This window comes from Acromyrmex echinatior, chromosome 11 (genome assembly GCF_024713525.1).
Source record: "Acromyrmex echinatior isolate Ae372 chromosome 11, ASM2471352v2, whole genome shotgun sequence".
NCBI lineage: Eukaryota > Metazoa > Arthropoda > Insecta > Hymenoptera > Formicidae > Acromyrmex > Acromyrmex echinatior.
In genome coordinates, this window is record NC_141862.1 from 7,947,366 (window position 1) to 7,970,604 (window position 23,239).

Sequence of the window (23,239 nt, forward strand, 5' to 3'; positions counted from 1 at the left end):
CACGACCATAAAGTTGACACCTTGACACAGACAAGAAATACGGATACGCCTTTTCTCACTACGCCGGTCTCTCTTATGAAGCAGCATATGGACTCGACATGACAAATCTGGAAATGTCCCTAGGAAGTCAGCTTTTCTATTGGCCTTTGAACGTGCAGCTCAATGAGGCTTCTCCATAATCTCTGATCCCTCTTTCTGCTCCATCGTCAAGACGTTCGTATGACTGCCATAACTGTTTACACTGGTTTGTATTACTCCACGAGCGCGTCTGTCACCTTGGTCATCATCGCTCACCATCACCTTCACCCTCATTATTAGCACCTTCACTTATCACCTTCACTTTCATTGTCGTGGTTGTTAAGCTTAGATATCGGCATGTCCCATCATTGGTCGTGAGTATTATTCGCGGGGTGTGCCTGTTCGCAAAGAGGAGGGTAGAGATGTTGCGGATGATGATGATCAGTGCGTTTCTGTCTGGCGTGGTGACTGTCACCGCTGCCTTGCACTCCTCTACCGCCTTGAACGGCGGGATTGGCGATCCTCTTGCTCATCACGGCCGCTGTGAGCCTATTACCATCAATCTCTGCATGAACATCCCATACAACGAGACGATCATGCCGAATTTAATGAATCATCAGAAGCAAGAGGACGCCGGCCAAGAAGTGCACCAGTATATGCCGCTCGTCAAGATGAAATGCAGCCCGGATCTGCGTTTCTTTCTGTGCACTGTCTACGCGCCCGTTTGTACCATAATCGAGAAGGCGATACCGCCGTGCCGGTCGCTCTGTGAGAGCGCGCGCTCCGGCTGCGAGGAGTTGATGAACAGCTTCGGTTTCATGTGGCCGGAGGCTCTAGAATGCTCCAAGATGCCGGAGAATGACGGCACGGAGCTCTGTGTAGGCACCAACGAGACCACCACACGTCAGGAACCTGTGCCTATCTCTCCTCCCGCTCGTATGCCGATGGCGGAGTTCCAACCAACCTGGAATGAAGGATTAAAACCTCACGGTGGCAAAGGCGTTGGCAAGGGTAATGGCAACAATTTCATGATGGGTGCCAGGGATTTTGGCTTCGTCTGTCCAATGCAGTTCAAGATTCCTCATGGATTAGGATATTCATTAAAAGTGGGAGACAAGGTGGAACCCGATTGCGGAGCACCCTGCGATGGGATGTTCTTTACCGAGAGGCAAAGAAGATTCTCCAGGATATGGGTTGGCACTTGGGCCTCTATTTGTGCCGCTTCGTGCTTCTTCACGTTCCTGACATTCCTCATTGATACTGATAGATTTAGGTAAAACTCTTTCTTGAAGACCTTCATGAAATATATCAAACATTCGACAAGTTTGTACAACCTTTATGAAAGTATTATTAAATTAAAGAAGTTGTGCAATGCTGTTAATAATTTTAATACTTATAAATGAGATTAAAAATTTATCTTGATCAGCTAAAATGACTAAATTAAAAATAAAATAATTTCTTCTTCAAATTACTTAGATCCACAAGTCTATTTTAACTTTAAATATTTTTCATAAAAAAAACTTTCTTTTTATATATTTACAGAAATGACAAAATTCAAGAAGTGCTAAAGTTCTTCTAAAAGGTGTTAATGATCTTTTTGAAAATGTTGACAACATGCAAGTGCTATTAGTAGAAGGACTGCGATGTTAGTTACTTTTGATGATTGATAATCAGTGTATAATCTTTACCCTCATTCATAATCAATAATAACTCAAAAATCACATTTTTTAAATTGTGAATTAAAAGAACAATATTAGCATAGAAAATCTTATAAATAGACAAAAGTATAATTAGAGTTTAAAAAATATCTAAATCCATAGTTTCAAGATCTCCAAGTTTTAAACATTTATTTCTCGTACAGGTATCCTGAGAGGCCTATCATTTTCTTGTCCGTATGTTACCTGATGGTGGCACTAGTTTATGTGATTGGCTGGGCAGCAGGGAATTCTATATCCTGTAGGGAGCCATTCCCATCGCCTCCAAGTATCCGGTTACAGATGGCTTCTACAATCACTCAGGGTACTAAACATGAACTGTGCACTGTGCTCTTCATGATTCTCTATTTCTTCGGCATGGCGTCGAGCATTTGGTGGGTCATCCTCACCCTTACATGGTTCTTAGCGGCTGGATTAAAATGGGGGCATGAAGCGATTGAAACCAATTCGCAATACTTCCATTTAGCTGCCTGGGCTGCACCGGCCGTGAAGACTGTTACTATTCTGGCAATGGGAAAAGTGGAAGGTGAATTAACAATTATAATACAAATTCCAATACTTTGCATAAAAAAGATACAGATGTAAAATACAATCACTCTTTATCATATTTTCTTGTGATTACAAATATATTAGAAACTATTTTATAATTTCTTTTCAAAATTAATTAATAGCGAAGTAAAAAAATTTCTAACATTACTTTTATATTATTTTTATATTGGAAATTATATTTTATGTATATATATTTATATAAATTATATTTCTCTAATTTAATTTGTAGGTGATATATTGTCCGGAGTTTGCTATGTTGGTCTTTGGAACGTGGAGGCTCTTCGGGGTTTTGTGCTGGCACCGCTATGCGTTTATCTTTTATTGGGCACTGTGTTCCTGCTGGCAGGTTTCGTCTCGCTCTTCCGCATTCGAACGGTGATGAAGCACGACGGCACAAAGACTGATAAACTCGAAAAACTCATGATTCGCATCGGCATCTTTTCTGTGCTCTACATTGTACCTGCTCTAGTCGTAATCGCCTGCCTTTTCTACGAACAAGCGTATTTCGATCAATGGATGCTTACGTGGAACTTGGAGATGTGCTCGCGACCGGGCCTGCAAGTACTCTACTCGTTGCCGTGTCCTCAGGGCGAGCGCATTCGCGATCTTGGTCGTAAACCCGATTTCGAGATTTTCATGATCAAATACCTCATGGCGATGATTGTGGGCATTACTAGTAGCTTCTGGGTATGGTCTAAGAAGACGCTTACCAGTTGGCAGCAGTTCTTCCATCACATACGAGGTCATCGCACTGAAGCCTACGTCTAAATCCGCAGCTGCATTTGTTCACGAAGATCTACGTACTTTTTTATTTTTTATTTTTTTTTATTGAACGATCAGGTAAATTATATATGACGAGTTGAATCTTTTCAAAAGATATTTACACGAGAACAAACCAATGTCTTTTTCTCAATATTTTACTTTGCTTCTTGAACTTTATAGCTCTTTGTAACTTAATGTGCAGTTAAGAAAGTAAGAGAATTTTTCGATAATGTATGTGGAGGTAAAACACGTACGATATCGTGACTTTTATAATGATGTTAAAATGTAAGTTCAGCTAGTAAGATAGCCGCATGATCGCTGATAGGAATTCCCGAATTTCTGAGTGTTACGTCTCAATTTACAATGCTAAGCATAATTAAAACGTATTATTTTTTTATTAACATTGGAAAATCGTCATTAGCTTTAAACAAAAATGTTAATTTATTGTATGATATCAACACGTAGCAGAATTTTTTAAAAATTGTTTTTCGAATTTATTTATATACATCATTAATTATTTAAAATTTATTTTTAATTTTTAAGAATCTTTAGGCAAATTTATATTTATTTTCAACTTTGATTCAAATTAATTAAATAAAATCAAATCGATTAATTAATTTGTATGAAAGTTGCAACAACGCTTCGGATTGTGTTTATGATTGTCTCATGAATAATTAGACATACGTTAATATTCGCTGTGCCAAATAAGTTTTTATCTCGCGTTTCTATAAACGATCTACGACTCGTAAAGTGTTTGGACTGTATGTTGATGAGTTTGGAAGTATTATTAGACGATTTATATTATTTGTTCTTTTACTAGCATATCTCATCTCTTTATAAATGACTCAAGTCCCTATGTTTAAGTTGCTCAAATGCTATAGCAGACAAATCAAGTGTTCAAAGCAGCTAATTGGATCCTACAATCCAATACAATCTGAGAATTAAGACTTTAGTAATAAATTCAGTTGGATATACTAGCGCATACTGATATATATTAAAAATTGTCATGGCATAAATATAAAGGTGTATACGTAATAAATGGTCGGACGCACTAGATGCTAAAGTACAAATTATCGCGTTCTTTGATAGAATGCAATTTAGACATTTCATTAATCAAAGCGCTTGCATCATGCTTTTACATTTGAATTAAGTAGATTTTTATATAACTGACATTAGTATGCGTTGATATATCCAACTGAATTAATTATACCTAAGGATTAAAGATCTAAACGTCTTAACAATCAATTCATACTGCCGAATCTTTCCATCCTATTCATAATATCATTGATGGAGTAATCTATTACGCTTCATTTTTACGAAATACTGAGGAACATAAAAGAATACGATGATACTCAAGAGGAGACTTCGATAGCTTTTGTCAGCCGTTTTTCTTTTGTATCTTGTTTGCTAAAGATCCTTTTTTTGTGCGACGAATGTATTATCATCTAGATTGTAATGTCGAGGATACATCTTGACAGAATCTCAACGAGATTAATTTGTAAGATTTTATTTGTAAGAATTTACTACTTTAAGTTCACACACTCATTGTATATAATTATAACATTTTTTAATTCTATTCTCTATGTATTATATTTTTTTAAAGAATTGTGTATATAAATATATATATATATATATATATATACATTGACGTCTTATGTATGATGAAATTTAGGTTGATGATAAAGAACGAGACGTTTACATCTTAGACGCGTATGTAGGGTAAGGTAGAGAAAAAATAACTTTTAAATTGTGAAAGACTATTGTGTATGCGGTTTTCACATGTACACAATAGTTCTTCACGACTTTTTTATGTGTGAACAAGTTATGTGTTTTTCCTTATCCTACGTCCACATCTAAGACGTAAACATTGTATGTCTTGTTTTCTGCCATCGGCTTTAACTCGCGAACAAACCGCGAATTCGTCCAATTGAAATTACCGAGCTTTTGTGTACGAAGATTCTGTGCTACGAATGCGTTATGCGTGATTATTATGTATTATGGCATACGCGAAATATACGATTCCGTCGTATGCGAGATACAAAACTATGTAAATTTTATGATCGCTATATTCTTTATATAATAAATGAGAGGCATATGTGAAGTCGATTCGTTTTGTCTAAATAACATGCATGTTTATTTACAGATTTCTTTATAAAACTGATAACAAATATAAATGCTTACACCTTTTACATAATATAAATTAGAATTACAAAACTTTCAACTTTTAATTAAATTATACAGAAGAAGATAATAGTCTTGTCTATACGTGCCGATTTTATCCAGTAGCAAATTTTTTTATTATCAAAATAATATCGATTTATGTCGATTTATTTTAATTTATATACAAAATATACAAATATCAATCTTGTAAATATAGCAAATATCTTACTTTTTGCGACTATTTTTAATAATTTCTTTTCACAGTGCTAGTATTTAAAAGTGTTTTATTATTCGTCGAAATGCGGTACTTAACAACGAAATCTTTTTAATAAAAGAAACAATTATCTTACGAAGATGTTGGTGGTGATTTGATAGAAGTTGTTGATGTGGGTACTGATTTTTTTTTCGGCATTTTAAGCAAGCCTATTTTCCTCAGATATTTGACAAGCACTGGAGTCACGGACAAGGATATTCCTATTCGAACAGGTGCGAGCAATTTATGAACAGTGTACGCTATTATGAAATCCGTCGAAACTTTCAGCAGGCTTTCTATCTGTTCGTTTCCTCCTGTCCACTGTTGTATAAATGGTGTTACATCGATTCCACTGAAAACAAAAATTTGAATTGTCGGAAAAAATATATATAATTATAATTATATGAAAAAAATTTATTATAATTATATAATATATATTATATAATTATAATAAATTTTTTCAAGATAAATCTCGAAAAATAAAATGATATAGTTATGCTGTCATTTTTTCTTTCAAAAATTTTATTTTGAAAGTCATGTTGTGTGCAAAAATTAGTATATACAAAAATTAATATAAATCTGTTAAAAAACCGAACCAGGAAAGCTAGAAATGTTCCAGAAGTCACACATTTGAGAAATTTTAACCAATCATTTATTAAAAATAACACTTGATCAAATTTCTTTAAAATAAGTGATAAAAAAGTATTTCCTTACTTGATATATGAAATTTTCGGTTTAGATCTTTGATCATATATGAATTACTTTCGGTTATATATACATAGATTAAATTTTCAATGTTAAATATTTCAGTTAGAAAAGAGAAGATGCGATTTTTAGACCTATTACAGGGATTGCACGACTGACCTAATGACCACCATATAACAACCACCGAGACTTATCAGCGATATAGTGATATGAAAGGCGAGCAGAGTACTTCCATAATCCCTCAACAATAGGCGAAATTTTTCCCGCTTTGACATCATTGCGACCGGCACCGTGGCCTGATCCTTCTGGGAGTCTTTGGAGGTGTTGATCGAGTAGCTTATTCTGGTGGTATAAATTGGCCAATATGTCGCTCGTAAAAGCGGGCTCGTTATGAAGGAATTAGTTGCAGTACCTGAGCGACATATAATTGCCTAATGTGAATTTCCAAAGCTGGATGGCCACAAAAGCTTGCACAATTCTTATTTACCTTGAAGATCCAACTTAAGAATCTGCAAATCCTCAAGTATATAAAAATTTTCAACAGAGCTTTTGTGACTATCCAATGTGTGCTAATATTAATGCAACATTAACACAGAAAGAAGATAAAATCCTAAACTTTTGTAACATTAGATTGTTGTTGAAATATTATGAATTTTTGGGATGCTTATCTTTGAATCCTAGCGAATTACATAAATTATCAGATTCTCAAATCTATATAACATCAGCGAAAGATCTTACTTAATTTAATTTGGTATCAATAATTCTATATTGATATTCAAATAATTTGGTATATTCATAATTGATTAAACGTCCTTTGATCCTTCAACATTTAGAGTTTCAAGATCAAAGTATTGTATTATCTTCTAGGATTCAAAGGACATTAGCGAGGACATTATAAAGATGCAAAATCGTAAGGAAGCGAAGACGAGGAAAGCACATCTACCCTCTAGAATCCAGTCAAAGGTCGTTCTTACACGACAACTTGCGGTAATGAGAGCGTTGCATGTCCTCGGCGATGTATTTGTCGTCGCGGGACCACTGTCCACCAGGCATGTTAAGATGCATGGATTTGCCACACGAGGAGAACGGCTTCGGCACGTTACTCTGCATCGTGCCATTCAGACTGATTGCGCCGAAACAATCATATGAATCCACATGGCTGTCATCGCGGATCTTGGGAAATCCAGAGCAGTTTGTTGTAGAGACAGAGATACCACCGTTCTCGGTATATAGCGCAATGTCACGCGCGCGTTCCGGCGTGAAGCGACCGGTCTCGTTAGCAAAGATATCACAAACATTATTCGGTAAAGTGAGAGTTGGTGGATCTGGATAATAACGTGCGCTAGTCAAGTGCAACGGCTGCTGCTTCCGATGAACTGCCGCCGAAGTCGCACACTGTATCTCCAAGAATGCTATAATTAAAATTTAATGTTATGGTACTATAACATATTACACATATATTTATATATTTGCATTACATTAAAAGTTTATTATATAGAGATTTATTTTTTTTTATGAAGGACAAGCATGAAGAGAAAGAATAAAACGTTGAATAAGACTAAGATTCAGTTTCACAACTGACGATTAACTTTTAACAGAGGTTTAACTTATTTATTATTTCTTTTCAATTCTAGAATTGGACTGGGCCTAAGAAGAAAGATAAGAAAGAGGAAAAGTTTGAATAGAAAATATAACAAAAGAACTGTCTTCACAAAGACAGTATAGTTAGTTTATGTTGAAACTTCCAAGGTCAGAAGACTAGAAGTTAATAAATAAATATTTATATACGTATAGTTATATTTTTTATTTAAATTCAAACGTTCAAGATTATTAATATTTTAAGAAAAACAAATCAAAATAAAATGGAAAATGTTCTATTATTATATAATTACATTTTATATATTATGTCACGTATAAGACAAATTAAGAAATACATTCATTAAAAACAAAAATTCATAAGGTATAATAAAATTAAAATGGGCAAATGTATACAACAAAGTTTTTATGCTAAAATTATATCTATGTTAATATAAAGATTATCATGTAAAGTGACCGTCATGACCGTGACGTAAAGTACTACAAGGATAAGGTAATATATTACAATAAACATTAAGCAAAAGTTTTTAAAAACTGTTTAAAAAATTGTACATAAAGTTTAAAGGAATTATAAATTTCTTATAAATGTATACATCTCAGTGATAAAAGACTAAAATGTGAATATGATTTGAATACTGTTGATGGAAAAAGCCAGTATCTCTTATTAACGTGTTAATATCAGTTTTATGGTTTTTTAGAAAAAAAATATGTAATTTAAATTATATGTGTACTGTAATACTGCAGATGCTCTACAAAATATTTTTAATAATTTCTAAAAATATAAATCAAAAAGCACTATGATACAATCATAATAAATTAAAAAGTTAGAATGACTACATGTGTAGCAGACTATATATGTAACTTTATCATTTCTTAATATTTTCGACTCTATCTTTCAAACTGTAAAAACGACGGCTCACTTGGAATCTTTGAAATATATATTGCATGCATATTTACGGATAAAACGAAACGAAATAATAATACAATTTGTGAAAAGTAACTTGTACCTGTGCGCGAAACACGAGTCAAAGTATTCAACATTTCCATACTGCCGATTCTCAACAATGCCATGGCTTATAAATTCGCGAATCTTTCAGCTGCGCAGAAACAGTACTAATTACCACTGAAGATCGACGTAGACTGATGAAGTGTCAGAACAATTAAAAGAAATCAGGGATAAATGATCCACTACTTGTCACGGTTCCGGTTCTTGAACCTTGAACAACGATGAGAGAGATACGAAAGTACCGATACAGTAGATTTCTTCTATTCCAAAATATTTCAGTGCTTGGAAAATATCTGTTACTATCTAGGACAATTTACTTTTCGATATTGGTAACTTTAAATCCAATATATTGTATTGGGTCATCTAAAAAGTATCCGCGGTACTTTGTCACTAGATATATGACCATCAACACACATCTAGTGACAAAAAATCGTGGATACGTTTTAGATGACCCAGTAATATCCAATAAAAGAAAAATTTATTACTGTATATGGGGCATCTAAAAAGTATCCGCGGTTTTTGTCACTAGATGGTGTTGATGATCAACATCATCTAGTGACAAAAAACTGCGGATACTTTTTAGATGACCCAATATTACTTCGCAGATTGGTAGCCTTGAGTCAGGAACTTTGCATTTTTATCTAAAATAACTAGAAAGGAGAGAAAGAAGAGGAGAAATGATGGAGATTGGACGATCGCGTAAAGACTTCGCTATCGCGAATTGTTTGAATTTCGAATTCATAACGTATAGAGAATGGGAGAATTATTTAAACACGCCTTCGGAGCAACGAGAAACTGGAGAAACGTCCAATGTGCACTCCAAAAATGATACTATTCAATATGCGTCACGAAACATGAAAGATGTGATATTGTATTTAAAACGAAAAGGGATTCACGACATCATCGATTCTCTGCTCGGCGAGCTTCTGGTACGTCGACCCTACGATCCTTATGAATATCTGGTCCAACTCCTAGATAGACGTATTTTGACTCGTGACGGCCTCGTTGATTCTCCTCCTCCTTTCTGCTCCCGGTAAATAGATCCAATGTATTCTCATTTATAACTCATGTTGGCACAATGATTACGAGGTGATTCTTTAGGGACATAATAAGACAAGCGAGACAAGCAAATCATTACTGGAATTAACTAATGGAGGGAAGAAATCTTGAGCAAAAAACGATGTTTATAAAAAATACGTCTCAAAAGCATGCCATATAAATAAAATTTATAATGGAATAAAAATTTTCGTGGATTGAAGTATTTTCATCAAAAGATTACTTAGACGTACATTTTTTGTGTTTACATCTTTATTTATTTAACTAAAAAATTAGAAGAAAAATCCCAATATTTTTCCTCCAAGATGTTTTCTCCTCGCTTCCTCGTGATCCATAATTCCTCCGCTAGTTGTCAATACAACATATCTGAGACATAAATAGAAATAAATGTGTATTATATAATTATTTTCTTTAAAGTTTAATTAACACAATTAAAATATTATTGGGTCATCTAAAAAGTATCCGCGGTACTTTGTCACTAGATATATGACCATCAACACACATCTAGTGACAAAAAACCGCGGATACTTTTTAAATGACAATACATTACACTGAACACATAAATGCTCAATAATAATCTTATAATAACTGAACATGTTTTTCACTTGAATTGAATCTTTCAAGTATACTTTCTTATTTAATTTTATTCTTGCTAGTATAATATACTATATAAATTTATTTTAATAAAAATAAACAAAAACAAAACTAATTTATATTTTATGTAGCAAATGTAAGAGATAATTTCTCATATATTACAAATAAATAAAGGCTTACCCAAACTGTCGAGAAGGTAAGAGATTGTTGGTCCACTTTTCGATGTCATTGATAGGTACATCAAATCTAGGTGAAATGACGCCACATTTGTTTAATCTTCCAGTAAGATTTACTACTACTTTCCCACTGCGATGATCATCCACAATTTCAAACTCTCCAATATACCCTGCATAAAATATATATATATGTATTTATAAATATATATACATATTTATATTTATACATAAGTACATATGTAACATATCACTTACCATGTTTCATCATGACAGTCAAGAATTTGACAATCACCTTGGAACAGGGTCGCAGCAACACCTGCCGCTTTCCACGTTTTTCAGCATTGTTGATTGCCTTCAAGGCATCGCTAAGAACGTTCATACGTACCATGGCTGAAAGCCAAACATCGCAAGCATTAATCAAACTTACATATATTTGCATATGCAATTATAATATATTTTATTATCGATATACTCTTTGAAATTAAATGCTTTCTAACAAAAACGCAGTGTAACGTAGTAAATTATTACATTCTTACTATTCACCAATATTAAAAAAAAATAAAATAATCATGTATTACTTGTTTTTTTTTAGCGGAACTTCTTATATAGTCTTATCTTTTCTTTTTTCCAAAAAAAAAAAAAAGAAAAAAGACTGTGCACAAAGTTCAGCTGAATAAAACAGACCTATTGTATTTTTTGCTGGAAAGTACAAATTGCATACACTACAGAAAGCTTAAACAAGTTTCAACAAGTATAATGCAATGCAACCAGCTATATAATAAACATATTACTGCACTAAAAAGTAAATGTATAGTTACAAGCTATACAAATTTAAATATTGTAATTTCATCCATGAATGCCTAGAGTTCCTATAATAGTTCCTCTATTATTATAGAAACACTACGGATACCACGAGATAACCTAACCTAACCTTCATACAAAGCACAATAAACAGATAAAAATTAATTGTTGCACTATACACACAAAATTAAATTTTATAAGATTCTTCAATTATATCGTAACGCTTATATCTTTACGATATACTTTTAGCGATTTAAGCGGAAAACAGCTGGTGAAAGAAACGATGGAACGATTGCACCGGTTCATTTCGCATCGTAAATATCTCGCGAATGTTTCGTGCCGAGCGTTAAATACCATCATCGGGATACACAAATGGATTTAACGCACCGTTCACCGCATTAATATGAAGTTGATGGGTTTTATCACGAAAGATTACCTGCGATTCGTAATTTACTTGTCGCGGTAACGTACACGCGAATTCAATGTGAACATAAAAAGGAGCAAACCTGCGTCGCTGGCGTCGCTGCTATCGGCACTGTCAAGTGTGTTAGCGTTTTCTATGCGTGCGCATGACTGGAACTGTTTTCCTTCACTTTGATGAAAACGTTAGAAAACGGCACTGTACCATGAAAAGTTTGATAATAGGATTGACAATGAATGCTCTTGATTTAATGACACAAATCGACACAAATATCCTTTACATTCCATGGGTAACAAAGATAAAACAATACTTGCCTCATTAAATGAAAAGCATCCAATAATCGACAAAAGTAATATAGGGAAAAAGGAAAGAATGTTTGGGAAAACTTCAATCATTTAAATACACAATATAGATTTATAAAGAGTTGTTAAAAATATTATATAATGACATTAAAAACATTTGTTCAAAAAGTATATACCTATATTAACAGAGTTTGTACGAAATCGTTTCTTTGAGATGCGTACAATACATATAACTATACAATGTTCCATATATAAAAAATATTACAATCATTGAATTTATTATTTTACAAGTTAATGTCGATCGAAAATAAAAAATAAATATGTACAATATTTGATCATTTTTTAAAATATCAACTAGGTTGAGCATCACTATTCTTTACTTCGACTGGACTGAGAATGGTGAGCACATATTGCAGAACTTTGACTAATTCCTGCTCCTGTTTACTAGCATCGATACTTGACAACGTAAATCTGCCAAGGGCTTCCCGAATGCTTTGAGAGAACCCGGCACTTCGCATAATAAGTTTTCCTTTTTGGTTGTTACTGATCAAAGACCACAGCATGGATCCAGCTAAATTGATCTCACATGGCGATCCATTCTTGAAAACATCGTGCAACAAATTTATGAAATCCACTATAAAATAATAAATATAGTGTAATATGCAATGAATATAAATCATTCTATGAATATATTTATACTTATCCTGCATATTTTATACTTATATATTTACCTGAACTAAGAAGCCGAGGTCTATTTGCTATGTTGAAAGCTAAATTGCGTAATATCGATATTGCAAGTACTCTGTTCGTTGATGAAGGACATTTTGCTAAATACATTAGGACGTCTAGAGAATCAGTGGCCTAAAAAATATACTATATATAGTTATCAAGCAACTAATATATTTCTGTACATTTTACCTTTGGCACGCACAATTGTCCTTCCTCGTAGTAAGTAAAATCTAATAAAAACTCTAGACAATACATTTCCACTAATGGCCATGGTTTCATTCTTTTGGTGATAGTGGGATGTATCTTGGTAAAAAGTTGAAGAAGATTACTCTGTAAAATGAATAATTAATTCATAATTAATCAGTTTGGAAATGCTCGTACTACTAAGCATATGCTCATTACTAAGACTATTTGCTTAGTGCGTTTTGTAAGCTTCTATTTGTATCGTTCATTACCATGCCAAAGGAAGATAGAATGAAATTTACAGCGCGTGAGCGCCCAAAGCAAACGCAGTTTTCTTTCAAAATAGACGCAGTCTGAGTCTTATTGCTTCAAAACTATTCTGTAATTGAATACGGATAGATGATGTAATTACCTTCGAAATGCAGACTCTACACTCATGAACATGCACTGCGTTTCGCAGGATGTGGAAAGCAAAGTGCATCTTGTGATTATCGAAAATTTGACCGGCCCTTTCTATTTCTTTGCACGTTACTTGTATTACAACGTGTATCAACGCGAGCGTATTTGGCGTTTTCCTTAATCCACTTCCCGGTAATATGGTTGTTAATGTTAAGGATTGTGCGGCTAAAAAATGCGATATAAAATTAAAGCGCAATTAATTTAAAAATGACACAAAGAAATCGTATATTTTTGTCATCAATATTATCAATAATTAAATGCTTTTAAATTATCTTACCAACATTACATTTCGTCGTGAACGTCGCCAGTAATTTTAAGGCGGACGTTGACACTGTTTTATTTAACGCTATCCAAGCCCATAACTTATGTACTACGTCTGCCAAGCCTTCCTTTGTTAAGCTTTCCTTGACACATGCGTCTCCGCACATAAAGTTCATCAGAAGTATGAAGATACAATTCACATCGTGCAATAGAGGATGAATCTGAAACAATAAAAAAGAAAGTGATTTTTATAAATTCGTATAGAAATTGTGATTGATTCCATAATGTATCCATAATTAATCTTCCTTTACCTTCTTTTCCGCTTGCTTCTTGTAAAGCTCAAATGGTTGAAGATTCAATTTGACATATAATTCTCTTAAGATCATCAATGCAGTCTCAGAAAGATTACCCCATAATGCTGTTCGCTTCGCCTTCTTTGACACGCATAGTAGATTGGTAAGGGCGCCTACTATGAGATCTTTGTCTTCCGATTGTTTGCTGCTCTTTTTGGATTTTGCATAGTTATGAGCGATGAAAAGATATAGCAATAGTCCACATAATTCGTCTCCTATAGTAGTAGCTTGTTCTTGATCTGGTAGCTTATCGTCTTTCTCATGGAAATCTTTCTCGCTTTCATTCGATTTTCTGGAATGCGCGTTCGCGTCTCTTATTGATAATTTGTTGACGTTCGATATGACATCTCGCAAAGTACCATCCTTGCTTTCAATCGAGACATGTGCCACATTAGTATCCAGTATAGTTTGTAATAAAAACGTGCCATTTCTTCCAAGAGAATCTTTCTGAATCTCGTGAGACAGTAGAAAAGTTAAGAGGCTAATAGCACTCATTCTTAAATCTGTCGTGGAGTCCCTTATCGCGAAACAAATGGAAACCATAACCGTTTCAGGGTCACATAATTCTAACGCGCTTTGAATGGCTTCAAAGTGCTGGTCCTCCGTTAACGAAAGCACAGCCACAAAATTATAAATTTCTGTCCAGAATCTGTTGCGTAGATATATCAGACGCGGTTCATTAAACTCTAAGAAAATTATTGTATTAATTAAGGATGTGGTATTATTTAAAAATTCAATTAATAATTATATTAAATATTAAAATACTTACGATATAAATCGATATTTAGGAAGCAGAATATAGTATAAAGCGAATCAGAGGAAAAAAGTACGACGGCTGCGTATTCATTGCTATGCGTGATACAATTTGTTAAAACTGTGCAAATGCTAATATACATCTCTAGTGTGTCAGAATAATGACTCAAATTTTTTCTGCTTCTGATATCTTTCGGAATCTCAGTTAAACATCTTAAAACGAAAGAAGAGATATCTCAAATGGGATTTAAATGAAAAAAGATAATCTAATATTATATATATATATATATATAATTTTTTTATATACATACCCAAGTAAATACTTATCGATGGAATATTCGTAAATTTGCCGTATCACTTCATGTTGTCCGATGAATATTAAATTGTTCAATAAGTTACAAGCAGCTGTAATAAGTGAAGGCGTTGCTATTGATTCCATAAAATTGTCCACATCCGTTATTTCTGAAACCCTGCCAGAAACTAGAAAAAATAAACAAAAATTAAATAAAAATAAAATTGTATAAAATAATTTTTTAAAGTATACAATTAAATAATATAATTACAGAGTTGTAATTCATCCTGACAATTGTATAAGTGTGATACAGCGCGTGGTACTAATGAAATGCAACTAGATTGCAAACTTCGCGCAATCATTGCTTTGCTATCGTTTCCCTGACATTCTGACTGTTCCGCGTCTAAAGTAGTCAACATATAGATATTGGAACATAATATACTGATTTCATGATACACATTGCATTGTTCGACGTGTATCAGAATAGCTTGTGGTTGTAAAGAATCGTCCTGTACAAAAAGATTGTCCTTAAATATATATAATTGTTTCAGAAATGTAAAAAATGTGATGTTTTATATAATATTAATTAAAATATGAATATGCTTTGTGTGATATTATTCAAGATAGACATTTTTTAATTTAAAACTAATGCCTTCTCATCATTTTCGCACTTACACATTGAAAAGTCATAGAGTTGCAGTTTTTTAGCAAGTTACAAAACGCGATACACGCTTGTTCTCTCACTAAACAAGATTCATCTCTGCTTGTGATGCACTGGAGCAATGTATGACACAAATCACTCGGTGCCATGGCGATTGCGTTGAAGAGTTGCGATGCAGTATGTACTGTGTTCATCAAACCTGCCAATAATTGTAAAGCCGAAGCGCGTACCAAAGGATCTCTATTTTGCCATAACATGGGTAGCCAATTTAACGAACGGCCTTCTTCGCACCAAAATATTATCCATGACTAAAATGATAATCATATTATTCGCTTACATTGCCATTAACGATTAACGTGAAATACAAAACAAATATAAAAATGATTTATAATTCGTAATTAATAAATAATAACTCGTATATAGTATCATTTTCAAAACACTATAAAATAGAAAATACTCACATTTTTATTAAAATTGACTTGCATTTGATGCAACAAATGATTAAGACATATTATCGAATTTCTAGTTATTGATAAACCCATAAAACTAACAGTACCAGCACCATGAAAGGACACGATTGGCTCAATAAGCGTATTGCAAAGCGACAATAATAGATTCTTATGATTTCCCCATTCGCACTGCCCAATCAAATATGTTAAACATGTCAGCAACCAATCAAGATATGCTATAAAAAAGAAAAAAAAGCACATTTATAACATTAACCTTTATAAAATATCAATATTATGAAATAAAAGTATCACTAAAAATTTATGTAATATATCTAATGTAATATATCTAATCGGAATATTAATACCGAGATTGTAGAAATGCTGCTGATCTCCAAAACATAATGTCGAAACAACGAACTCTACAAATCGAATCCAGGTATTTTTAGGTTCGTCGTTAGATTTCTGCGTTTTTTCAATTGCTGAACATGTGCGTACTAATTTGAGTATAGATTGATGTACATTCTGATTGTCAACTTCTAAGTTCTTAAATAAATCTGCCAGTGATCTCGTCATATTTTTCATAATTCTACTGATCCATGAACTTTTTTCTGAGAATTAGAAAAAAAGAATTATATTAATATAATTTGTAATTAGAAAAAAAAAAGATCTCTCAATACGTCATTATCCAAGCCATCTTACCTCTCTTTGCAACATTTAAATATAATTGCAGAAAAATTAGAACGTCCACAAATAAGTCACAGTCCTCTTTACTTGTAGGATGCGATAATAAAAATCGCTCGAATGTTTGTTCCCATGGAAGTGACTCGATATCTTTTTCAGTTCGTTGAGTATTAAGTACTTTGTAAAATTTTAGATACCTGCAAAATTTTAAATAATTATAATGAATAATATACTGTAATATATATTTGCAACAAAAATATATTTAATAAAAATTATTAACTTAATAATTTAATAATAGCTTACATTGTAAGATAATCTAACGCACATATAACGCTATAATGTGTAGTAGAATTTTGAATATTATAAAGTTGCTGTTGACAACAGTATTGAGGAAAACTATATCGTAAAGAAAGAAGATCGTTTTCAAGAATCATCAGTTTCTGTGAAATTTCGGAATCCTTTAAGTCATCCAAACATTTCCATAACATGTTTGCGCCACCGTTCCATTCCCAGGCCCAATACTGTCTAATGAAAGTCAAGACTACTGGATTGCTGCCATGAAGTACTATAAATTATAAAGTAATAAAGTATTTATTTTTTAGTTTTATAACTCAAAATTATGCAAGGTTAGTAATATAGTTTCAGTTATAATAATTGTTATATATAATTATTAATTTTGTACTTACAAAATATTTTATAAATACAATTACTTACATGACATATCAGATCGCCTATGTGTACTCGTTTTCCAATGAGATCTGCATATGAATGGTAGTTTCATGTTTGTCACAACAATATATGGTAACGAGATATGTGACGCAATATTATTTTCTGTATCTCTTTCACTAACTCTTATAATATATTCATTATAAAGTAGTAAACACAATAGTTGCGCGCCATCGGATTTCACACATTCGTTGTTTGGAAACAAAAAGAGACCTAAAATATAAAGTTTTATATTAAAATATTATTGGAATTTTATTAGGTATAATAAATATTAGGTATAATACATATCTTTAAATTAAATTTTGAACAAATATGTGGAATAAAACATTATGATAAAATATACATACTTCTTATAATGTTAAAAAAAACATCAGTGTTGAGAGATAACTCATGTCGTACGGTACATTCAAAAAATGCGAGTAGTTTTAGTATGCTGATTATCGGAATCACAGAATCTGGATAATTTACATAGTTCTTTTCTACCTAAAAATAATATTTAATATATTTAAAATATTTAATGTATTTAAATCATAAAATAGTCTGCAATTTTTTTTTATCAAGCACAGTACTTACCAGTGATTTATTGAAAATATCCAAAATCATAGGCAGTCCACCTTGATTAATAAATAATTTATGTAAAGAAGTGTCCGAAAGCATCACACTAATTTGTACTAATGCAGATTTTCGAATTTTCGGATCGACATTTGGTTCGTTCAACATTTCTAATACGGATAACATATTGCTTCTCTGCAAACACAGAATATTTTTTTAATTAGGCCCAAAATCATTATATATTAATTATAAAAATATATATATATATATAAATTATAATATTACATATATATATATATATATATATATATATATATATATATATATATATATATATAATATTTTAACTTTAATTTTTAATTTTAATAATTTAAAATAAAAAGGACAATTTCCTGTCAAATGTCAAGACTGTAAAAGATTTTCAAATATTCTGAATGCAAATATGTAACCTGATAATTGCCTTCTGATCGCTTAACGAAATTTTTACGATCAAATATACAGAGTGAACTAAGAGGTAAGCCATGTAAAGATGATAAGCGCGGCAATTTCTGGACAGAATCCTTTTCCTTCCCAAGGAGCCAGATTAATCGACATAATGCTTCTTCTCGAATATCATTATCTGATGAATAGAGAAATCTTAAATTGCCTTTTAACACCTGAAATTTAAAACAATGTAGCACGTAACAAATGACCACGAATAAACATTTTTGATAAAGTTAAATCACCTCAAGAAAAGGCAACTGTATATCATTGGAAATATCGGGATCAAATATTTTAGTTATACATTGTCCTAATGGTGTATAGGTATCAGCGTGACATTGTAAAAGATACAATACAGGAATAAGAGCTTCTAGAGTTTTCAACCATCCAGTTTCGCCCATTTGTATTTTTCCTTTCAGTATAAACACCAGCATGTCTCTCGACATTTCATTTATCTGCATATCAAATCAAAATTAGATTAAATTGTGAAATCAAAAACATATAATAATTTTGCAATAGTAGATATTCAAACAAAACTGCCTGACAAAAAATTTTTCATTACCCTGCTATCTTCACTGCTTGCACCATGAGAAATAATTTCTGTCAGGACATTTGGTTCAAGCAGAAACATCAAATTTTCCCATGATAATTTATTATATTCTATCCCCAGAATATTTTTAATCAGAGTGTAGCATTCAACATATGTGGTATATCGAACGTCTACATCAGCATTTGCTAATAAATTCAATATCAGTTTTATTGCCAGAGCACAATCCTCATCATTTAAAGAATATTTCGGGATATCTTGTAAAAATTTTATAGCAGTTTTAACGACGATTAAATTTTTATGATACGAGAGACTCAATTTCGACGCATGTAACATTCTTAACATTTCCGAAGGTGATGGCTCCGATAAATTTTTTAATATATAAATAGCTGACTGCATAGATTTCGCGACGGTTCTAGTTTCATCAAATAATTTTATCAATGCTGTTTGATTAGAGTCTTGAAATTGCTACAAAAAAAAAAGATTATTAAAAGTAATTACCGGCGATATTAATGAATGAATAAAAAGAAAAAGATTTGAATTAACTTACACGAGCATATTCTAAAAGTATGGAATGCAACGCTGGATACAATAGATATATTGGTGCGTCCATCACAGCATTTGTTATCGATGCCTTCAAAGCATTCGGTATAACAGTGTTCGCCAGCTCTAATGGTACGATACTGCTCAATAACCTCATAATAATAGTAGTAAGATACAGATATGTTATCCTCAAGTGATCGACATTACTGCAGCTTCCAAAGTATTCCATCACTTCCCCCATTAAATTGAATAACGCTTTCAAATCATCGTTTATCTTCGATGCTGTACCGTCGTTGCAGAGCCATATATTCGGCATTACACAAATTGTTAATAGTTGTACTAATTCATGTGTTAGATCCGTAATATATTTGATGTTTCGTAGAGGAAATATGGAATCGATAGGAATGCTTAATTGGGTAAGAACGTGTTTCAAAGATTCTATACAATAAATCGGTAGAAGCATCTGCTGCAACTGTAAGACAGAATCGTCGATATTTTCACTAATACTTTGACTTCTATCACTAGTTCCCTTAAACAATAAAAAAAATTATGATAAAAAAATGTGAAGAATGATAAACTTGATAAAAAATAAAAAACTACTCACTGCTGATTGATATGCTTGATAATTTGCTTCGGGTAGACCACTATCTGGACCGTCTCCACCTTCTGAGGATGTATAAACGTTGCTATCTAACTTACTACCTAATAACTATATAAAAAAATAATGCAGGCAAAGAAATAATCAATAAATCATTATATTATTAAACATAAAAAGATTATATTATGTATAACTTTTTGTATTAATAAAATAAAATATTAAATATTACCTTTTGTTTTTTATTTGCCACACATGGTTCACAGTAATAATAAATGCGAAACCTTAGAGACCGAGTTAATTTACGCAAAGTTCTTAACACAGTTGGAATTATACATGCAACATTAGTTTCTGATATGCTAGTGCTCGAATTAAGAAGACCATGAAGTATCTGTAATATTTTAGATAGATACATATGTGTTTTATTTATCATTCAAATATATAATCCATTAAAAGAAAATATTTACCGTGATTATTGCGGGTCGCTGAAGGAAAACTTCTGCTGGAAAATCTTGCATCATAACATTTGTTATAAACTGACAAGTATGTAATATATGATTAATATCGACGGTATTATTAAGAGCTTCTTCAACTGCAGTAAGTACTCCTCTATCTGATGTAACTAGCGGCTGCCATGGCATTATTAGCCATTTAATACCACCTTCTATCGTTTTGGAAATTCGTGTGCCAGTATCACGATCCAATGTTGTATCAAATGGTGTAGTACTATAAACAATTACACAATATATTAAAATATATATTCAAATATAAATTTTCTATATAAAATCTATATATACATAAAATATACATGTATGCTATTTAAAAAAAAGAAAAAAAAATTTTTCCAGCACATATCTTTTTGATAAATCTTAATTTTTATAATAAGTGTTCAATAACAATTTTGCTATTCTATCTATATTAATTCTTACTTGTCCAAAATAGATGGCAGATTTAAAATATCATTCAAATTATCATAATTTTCTCTTTCATAATCCTTATTCTTATATCTAATATAATTTTGTGTTCGTATTCTATGTCTATCAAATTCTGAAAATTCTGTGGCAACATCCTGCAATGGTAATGATATATTTTTGATATATAAAATATTAATACATAACTATTGTCATATTTTAATACATATGTTTGACACACTTACCCGATTCTTTTCTAAATGCAGAATAACTTGTTCAATTTCATCTAATTTTGTGTACCATTTAGGAGAAAAGTTTCTCCTCAATTCGTAAAGCTCATTTTGGAACTTCAACTTGCCGAATGCATTCAAATAACTGTTTGCATCTGCCTTGAAGCAAAGATGATATATTAATTAAAATATAGAATTATTTATATTAAAAATTAAAAAATATTTTACAAAAATTTAAAGCGCTATTTATTTCTTTTATATCGAAAATATCTCATTTTAAACTCAATTAACAAACATTAAAAAAGTATTAAATTTTTCCTGATCTTCAAATTAATCAGAAATCAACAAGATGATCTAAATACCTTTAAAAGCCGCAATAACAAATTCAGTACTTTCTCTGCCTGTGGTGCAGTCTCGAATGAAAACCAATTAAACAGCTTCTGGATTATCTCTCTCTTGACAGCATCGCAATCACAAACGAAACCTAAATCATACTTGGAAATAATATTATCCAAAGCTCGCAGTCGTATCTCCTCAATAGTGTGGCCTGCAAAAGAAACGTGAAAGTAACGACAAAGATACAAAATAAATGTGTGTTCATATCAAATTTTTCAAAATAACCAATTATTTCCTTTTACATCCCTTACCAAGTTTTTTAACGTGTACAGCAGTTATTCCGGCAGTGCTCACCATCGTAAAAATTCATCAGACTACATTAGACCACATCAGAGTGTCATAGGTTATCTGTCATCCGGGCTTTGAAAATTTAACCGCCAAATTTGGTGGCGAGAACCTCAAGATAAACAATAAATAAGAGCGCTGATAAATAACGGCGGTTCGCGACAGTATTTGAGCCGCGCAGTATTACTGTCGATAAATAACCAGCCTATATTATCGACGGGGTTTCTTCAAGAAGTTACAGAAATTATTGTTAGATGGCGCCACATGTACTGTGTGCTACCGATAAAAACACCCGCGCGATCATCGCGTTTATCGTAGAGATTTTAACGGGCGCATGCTCGGCGTGCGACTTAACGTCGCGAACTCAATCGAATTTCGTACGGTACGGCGGTAATTACGCTTCGTATCATTACCCGTGGGAGTATGTACGGAAATTCGTATTAATCGATGAATAGAATCTTCAAATAAATATTTAATGGTATTCGTTACTGTGCCGTATAGAGAGAGACAAGGGAAAATGGAATGAGTTTGTGATTTTAGAGTGACTTTAATTTAAACTTCGATTAATTTAATACTTATTAAACATAATAAATAGTCTATATTATTTTGTTAATATATTCAGAAATGTTTATTGCTGAATATGTACAAAAAATAGTATAATAATTTTGCTTTAAAATTTTGCTGATCGATTAATTTATGAAGTAATATTTATTGTATTAATTCAATTAATTGTAGATAAAATTATCAATTTTTTTATTCAATATGAAAAAAATTAGAATAAAGTGTATAATAAAGTGTATAATTTAAAAAAAAATTTTGTTTTAATTATGTTAATTGAATTAATTATCGATTAATTTTATTATAAATAAGTATCTATAAATATTATTTTATTATGGATAGAATTATTAATTTTTTATTATTAACATGTTTCATATTATACAATTTGTAACTTGACCATCTCGCATGAGTGATTGACAATGGTATTTTTATTTGCGTTTGGTATATTTGTTAAATAGCACATATTTCATGATTAAAAAAA

At 32.0% G+C, this 23,239-nt stretch overlaps 5 protein-coding genes across 8 annotated transcripts; 2 read left to right on the plus strand and 3 right to left on the minus strand.

Moving 5' to 3' along the window:
• The first annotated feature begins 321 nt into the window (after positions 1 to 321).
• Positions 322 to 5,145, plus strand: fz (frizzled class receptor). Its single transcript, XM_011062271.2, has 3 exons — positions 322 to 1,291; positions 1,880 to 2,259; positions 2,512 to 5,145. Exons 1-3 carry the CDS (start codon positions 441 to 443, stop codon positions 3,048 to 3,050), a joined length of 1,770 nt encoding a protein of 589 aa, XP_011060573.2. The 5' UTR covers positions 322 to 440; the 3' UTR covers positions 3,051 to 5,145.
• Positions 5,146 to 5,154: 9 nt separating this feature from the next.
• On the minus strand, positions 5,155 to 9,054 carry LOC105149686 (Transmembrane protein C20orf108). The gene is made up of 4 exons (XM_011062270.2): positions 8,766 to 9,054; positions 7,137 to 7,574; positions 6,322 to 6,574; positions 5,155 to 5,809 (listed from the first exon to the last, which is right to left on the minus strand). Exons 1-4 carry the CDS (start codon positions 8,827 to 8,829, stop codon positions 5,551 to 5,553), a joined length of 1,014 nt encoding a protein of 337 aa, XP_011060572.1. The 5' UTR covers positions 8,830 to 9,054; the 3' UTR covers positions 5,155 to 5,550.
• A 285-nt stretch (positions 9,055 to 9,339) lies between these two features.
• Positions 9,340 to 10,007, plus strand: LOC105149684 (uncharacterized). 2 transcript variants are annotated; one of them, XM_011062268.2, is made up of 2 exons: positions 9,340 to 9,693; positions 9,866 to 10,007. In XM_011062268.2, exons 1-2 carry the CDS (start codon positions 9,442 to 9,444, stop codon positions 9,932 to 9,934), a joined length of 321 nt encoding a protein of 106 aa, XP_011060570.1. In that variant the 5' UTR covers positions 9,340 to 9,441; the 3' UTR covers positions 9,935 to 10,007. The 2 variants fall into 2 exon arrangements, with proteins under 2 accessions (XP_011060570.1, XP_011060569.1); XM_011062267.2 differs by having other exon boundaries at positions 9,342 to 9,797.
• A 47-nt stretch (positions 10,008 to 10,054) lies between these two features.
• Positions 10,055 to 11,953, minus strand: LOC105149685 (small ribosomal subunit protein uS8A). Of its 2 annotated transcripts, none has more exons than XM_011062269.2 (4): positions 11,828 to 11,953; positions 10,846 to 10,980; positions 10,595 to 10,760; positions 10,055 to 10,186 (listed from the first exon to the last, which is right to left on the minus strand). In XM_011062269.2, the coding sequence occupies exons 2-4, from the start codon at positions 10,976 to 10,978 to the stop codon at positions 10,093 to 10,095; spliced, it is 393 nt and encodes a 130-aa protein (XP_011060571.1). In that variant the 5' UTR covers positions 10,979 to 10,980; positions 11,828 to 11,953; the 3' UTR covers positions 10,055 to 10,092. The 2 variants fall into 2 exon arrangements, with proteins under 2 accessions (XP_011060571.1, XP_087267191.1); XM_087411065.1 differs by having other exon boundaries at positions 11,898 to 11,919.
• A 253-nt stretch (positions 11,954 to 12,206) lies between these two features.
• Positions 12,207 to 22,358, minus strand: ana3 (rotatin homolog anastral spindle 3). Of its 2 annotated transcripts, none has more exons than XM_087411060.1 (28): positions 22,167 to 22,358; positions 21,882 to 22,066; positions 21,535 to 21,678; positions 21,308 to 21,447; positions 20,846 to 21,104; positions 20,611 to 20,769; positions 20,388 to 20,492; positions 19,791 to 20,255; positions 19,256 to 19,708; positions 18,939 to 19,148; positions 18,663 to 18,869; positions 18,235 to 18,408; positions 18,009 to 18,144; positions 17,650 to 17,874; positions 17,239 to 17,500; positions 16,954 to 17,132; positions 16,620 to 16,862; positions 16,267 to 16,490; positions 15,820 to 16,113; positions 15,416 to 15,653; positions 15,164 to 15,332; positions 14,869 to 15,065; positions 14,058 to 14,785; positions 13,763 to 13,967; positions 13,439 to 13,650; positions 13,033 to 13,173; positions 12,846 to 12,975; positions 12,207 to 12,748 (listed from the first exon to the last, which is right to left on the minus strand). In XM_087411060.1, exons 1-28 carry the CDS (start codon positions 22,210 to 22,212, stop codon positions 12,465 to 12,467), a joined length of 6,414 nt encoding a protein of 2,137 aa, XP_087267186.1. In that variant the 5' UTR covers positions 22,213 to 22,358; the 3' UTR covers positions 12,207 to 12,464. The 2 variants fall into 2 exon arrangements, with proteins under 2 accessions (XP_087267186.1, XP_011060568.1); XM_011062266.2 differs by having other exon boundaries at positions 19,791 to 20,312.
• Positions 22,359 to 23,239: the final 881 nt, after the last annotated feature.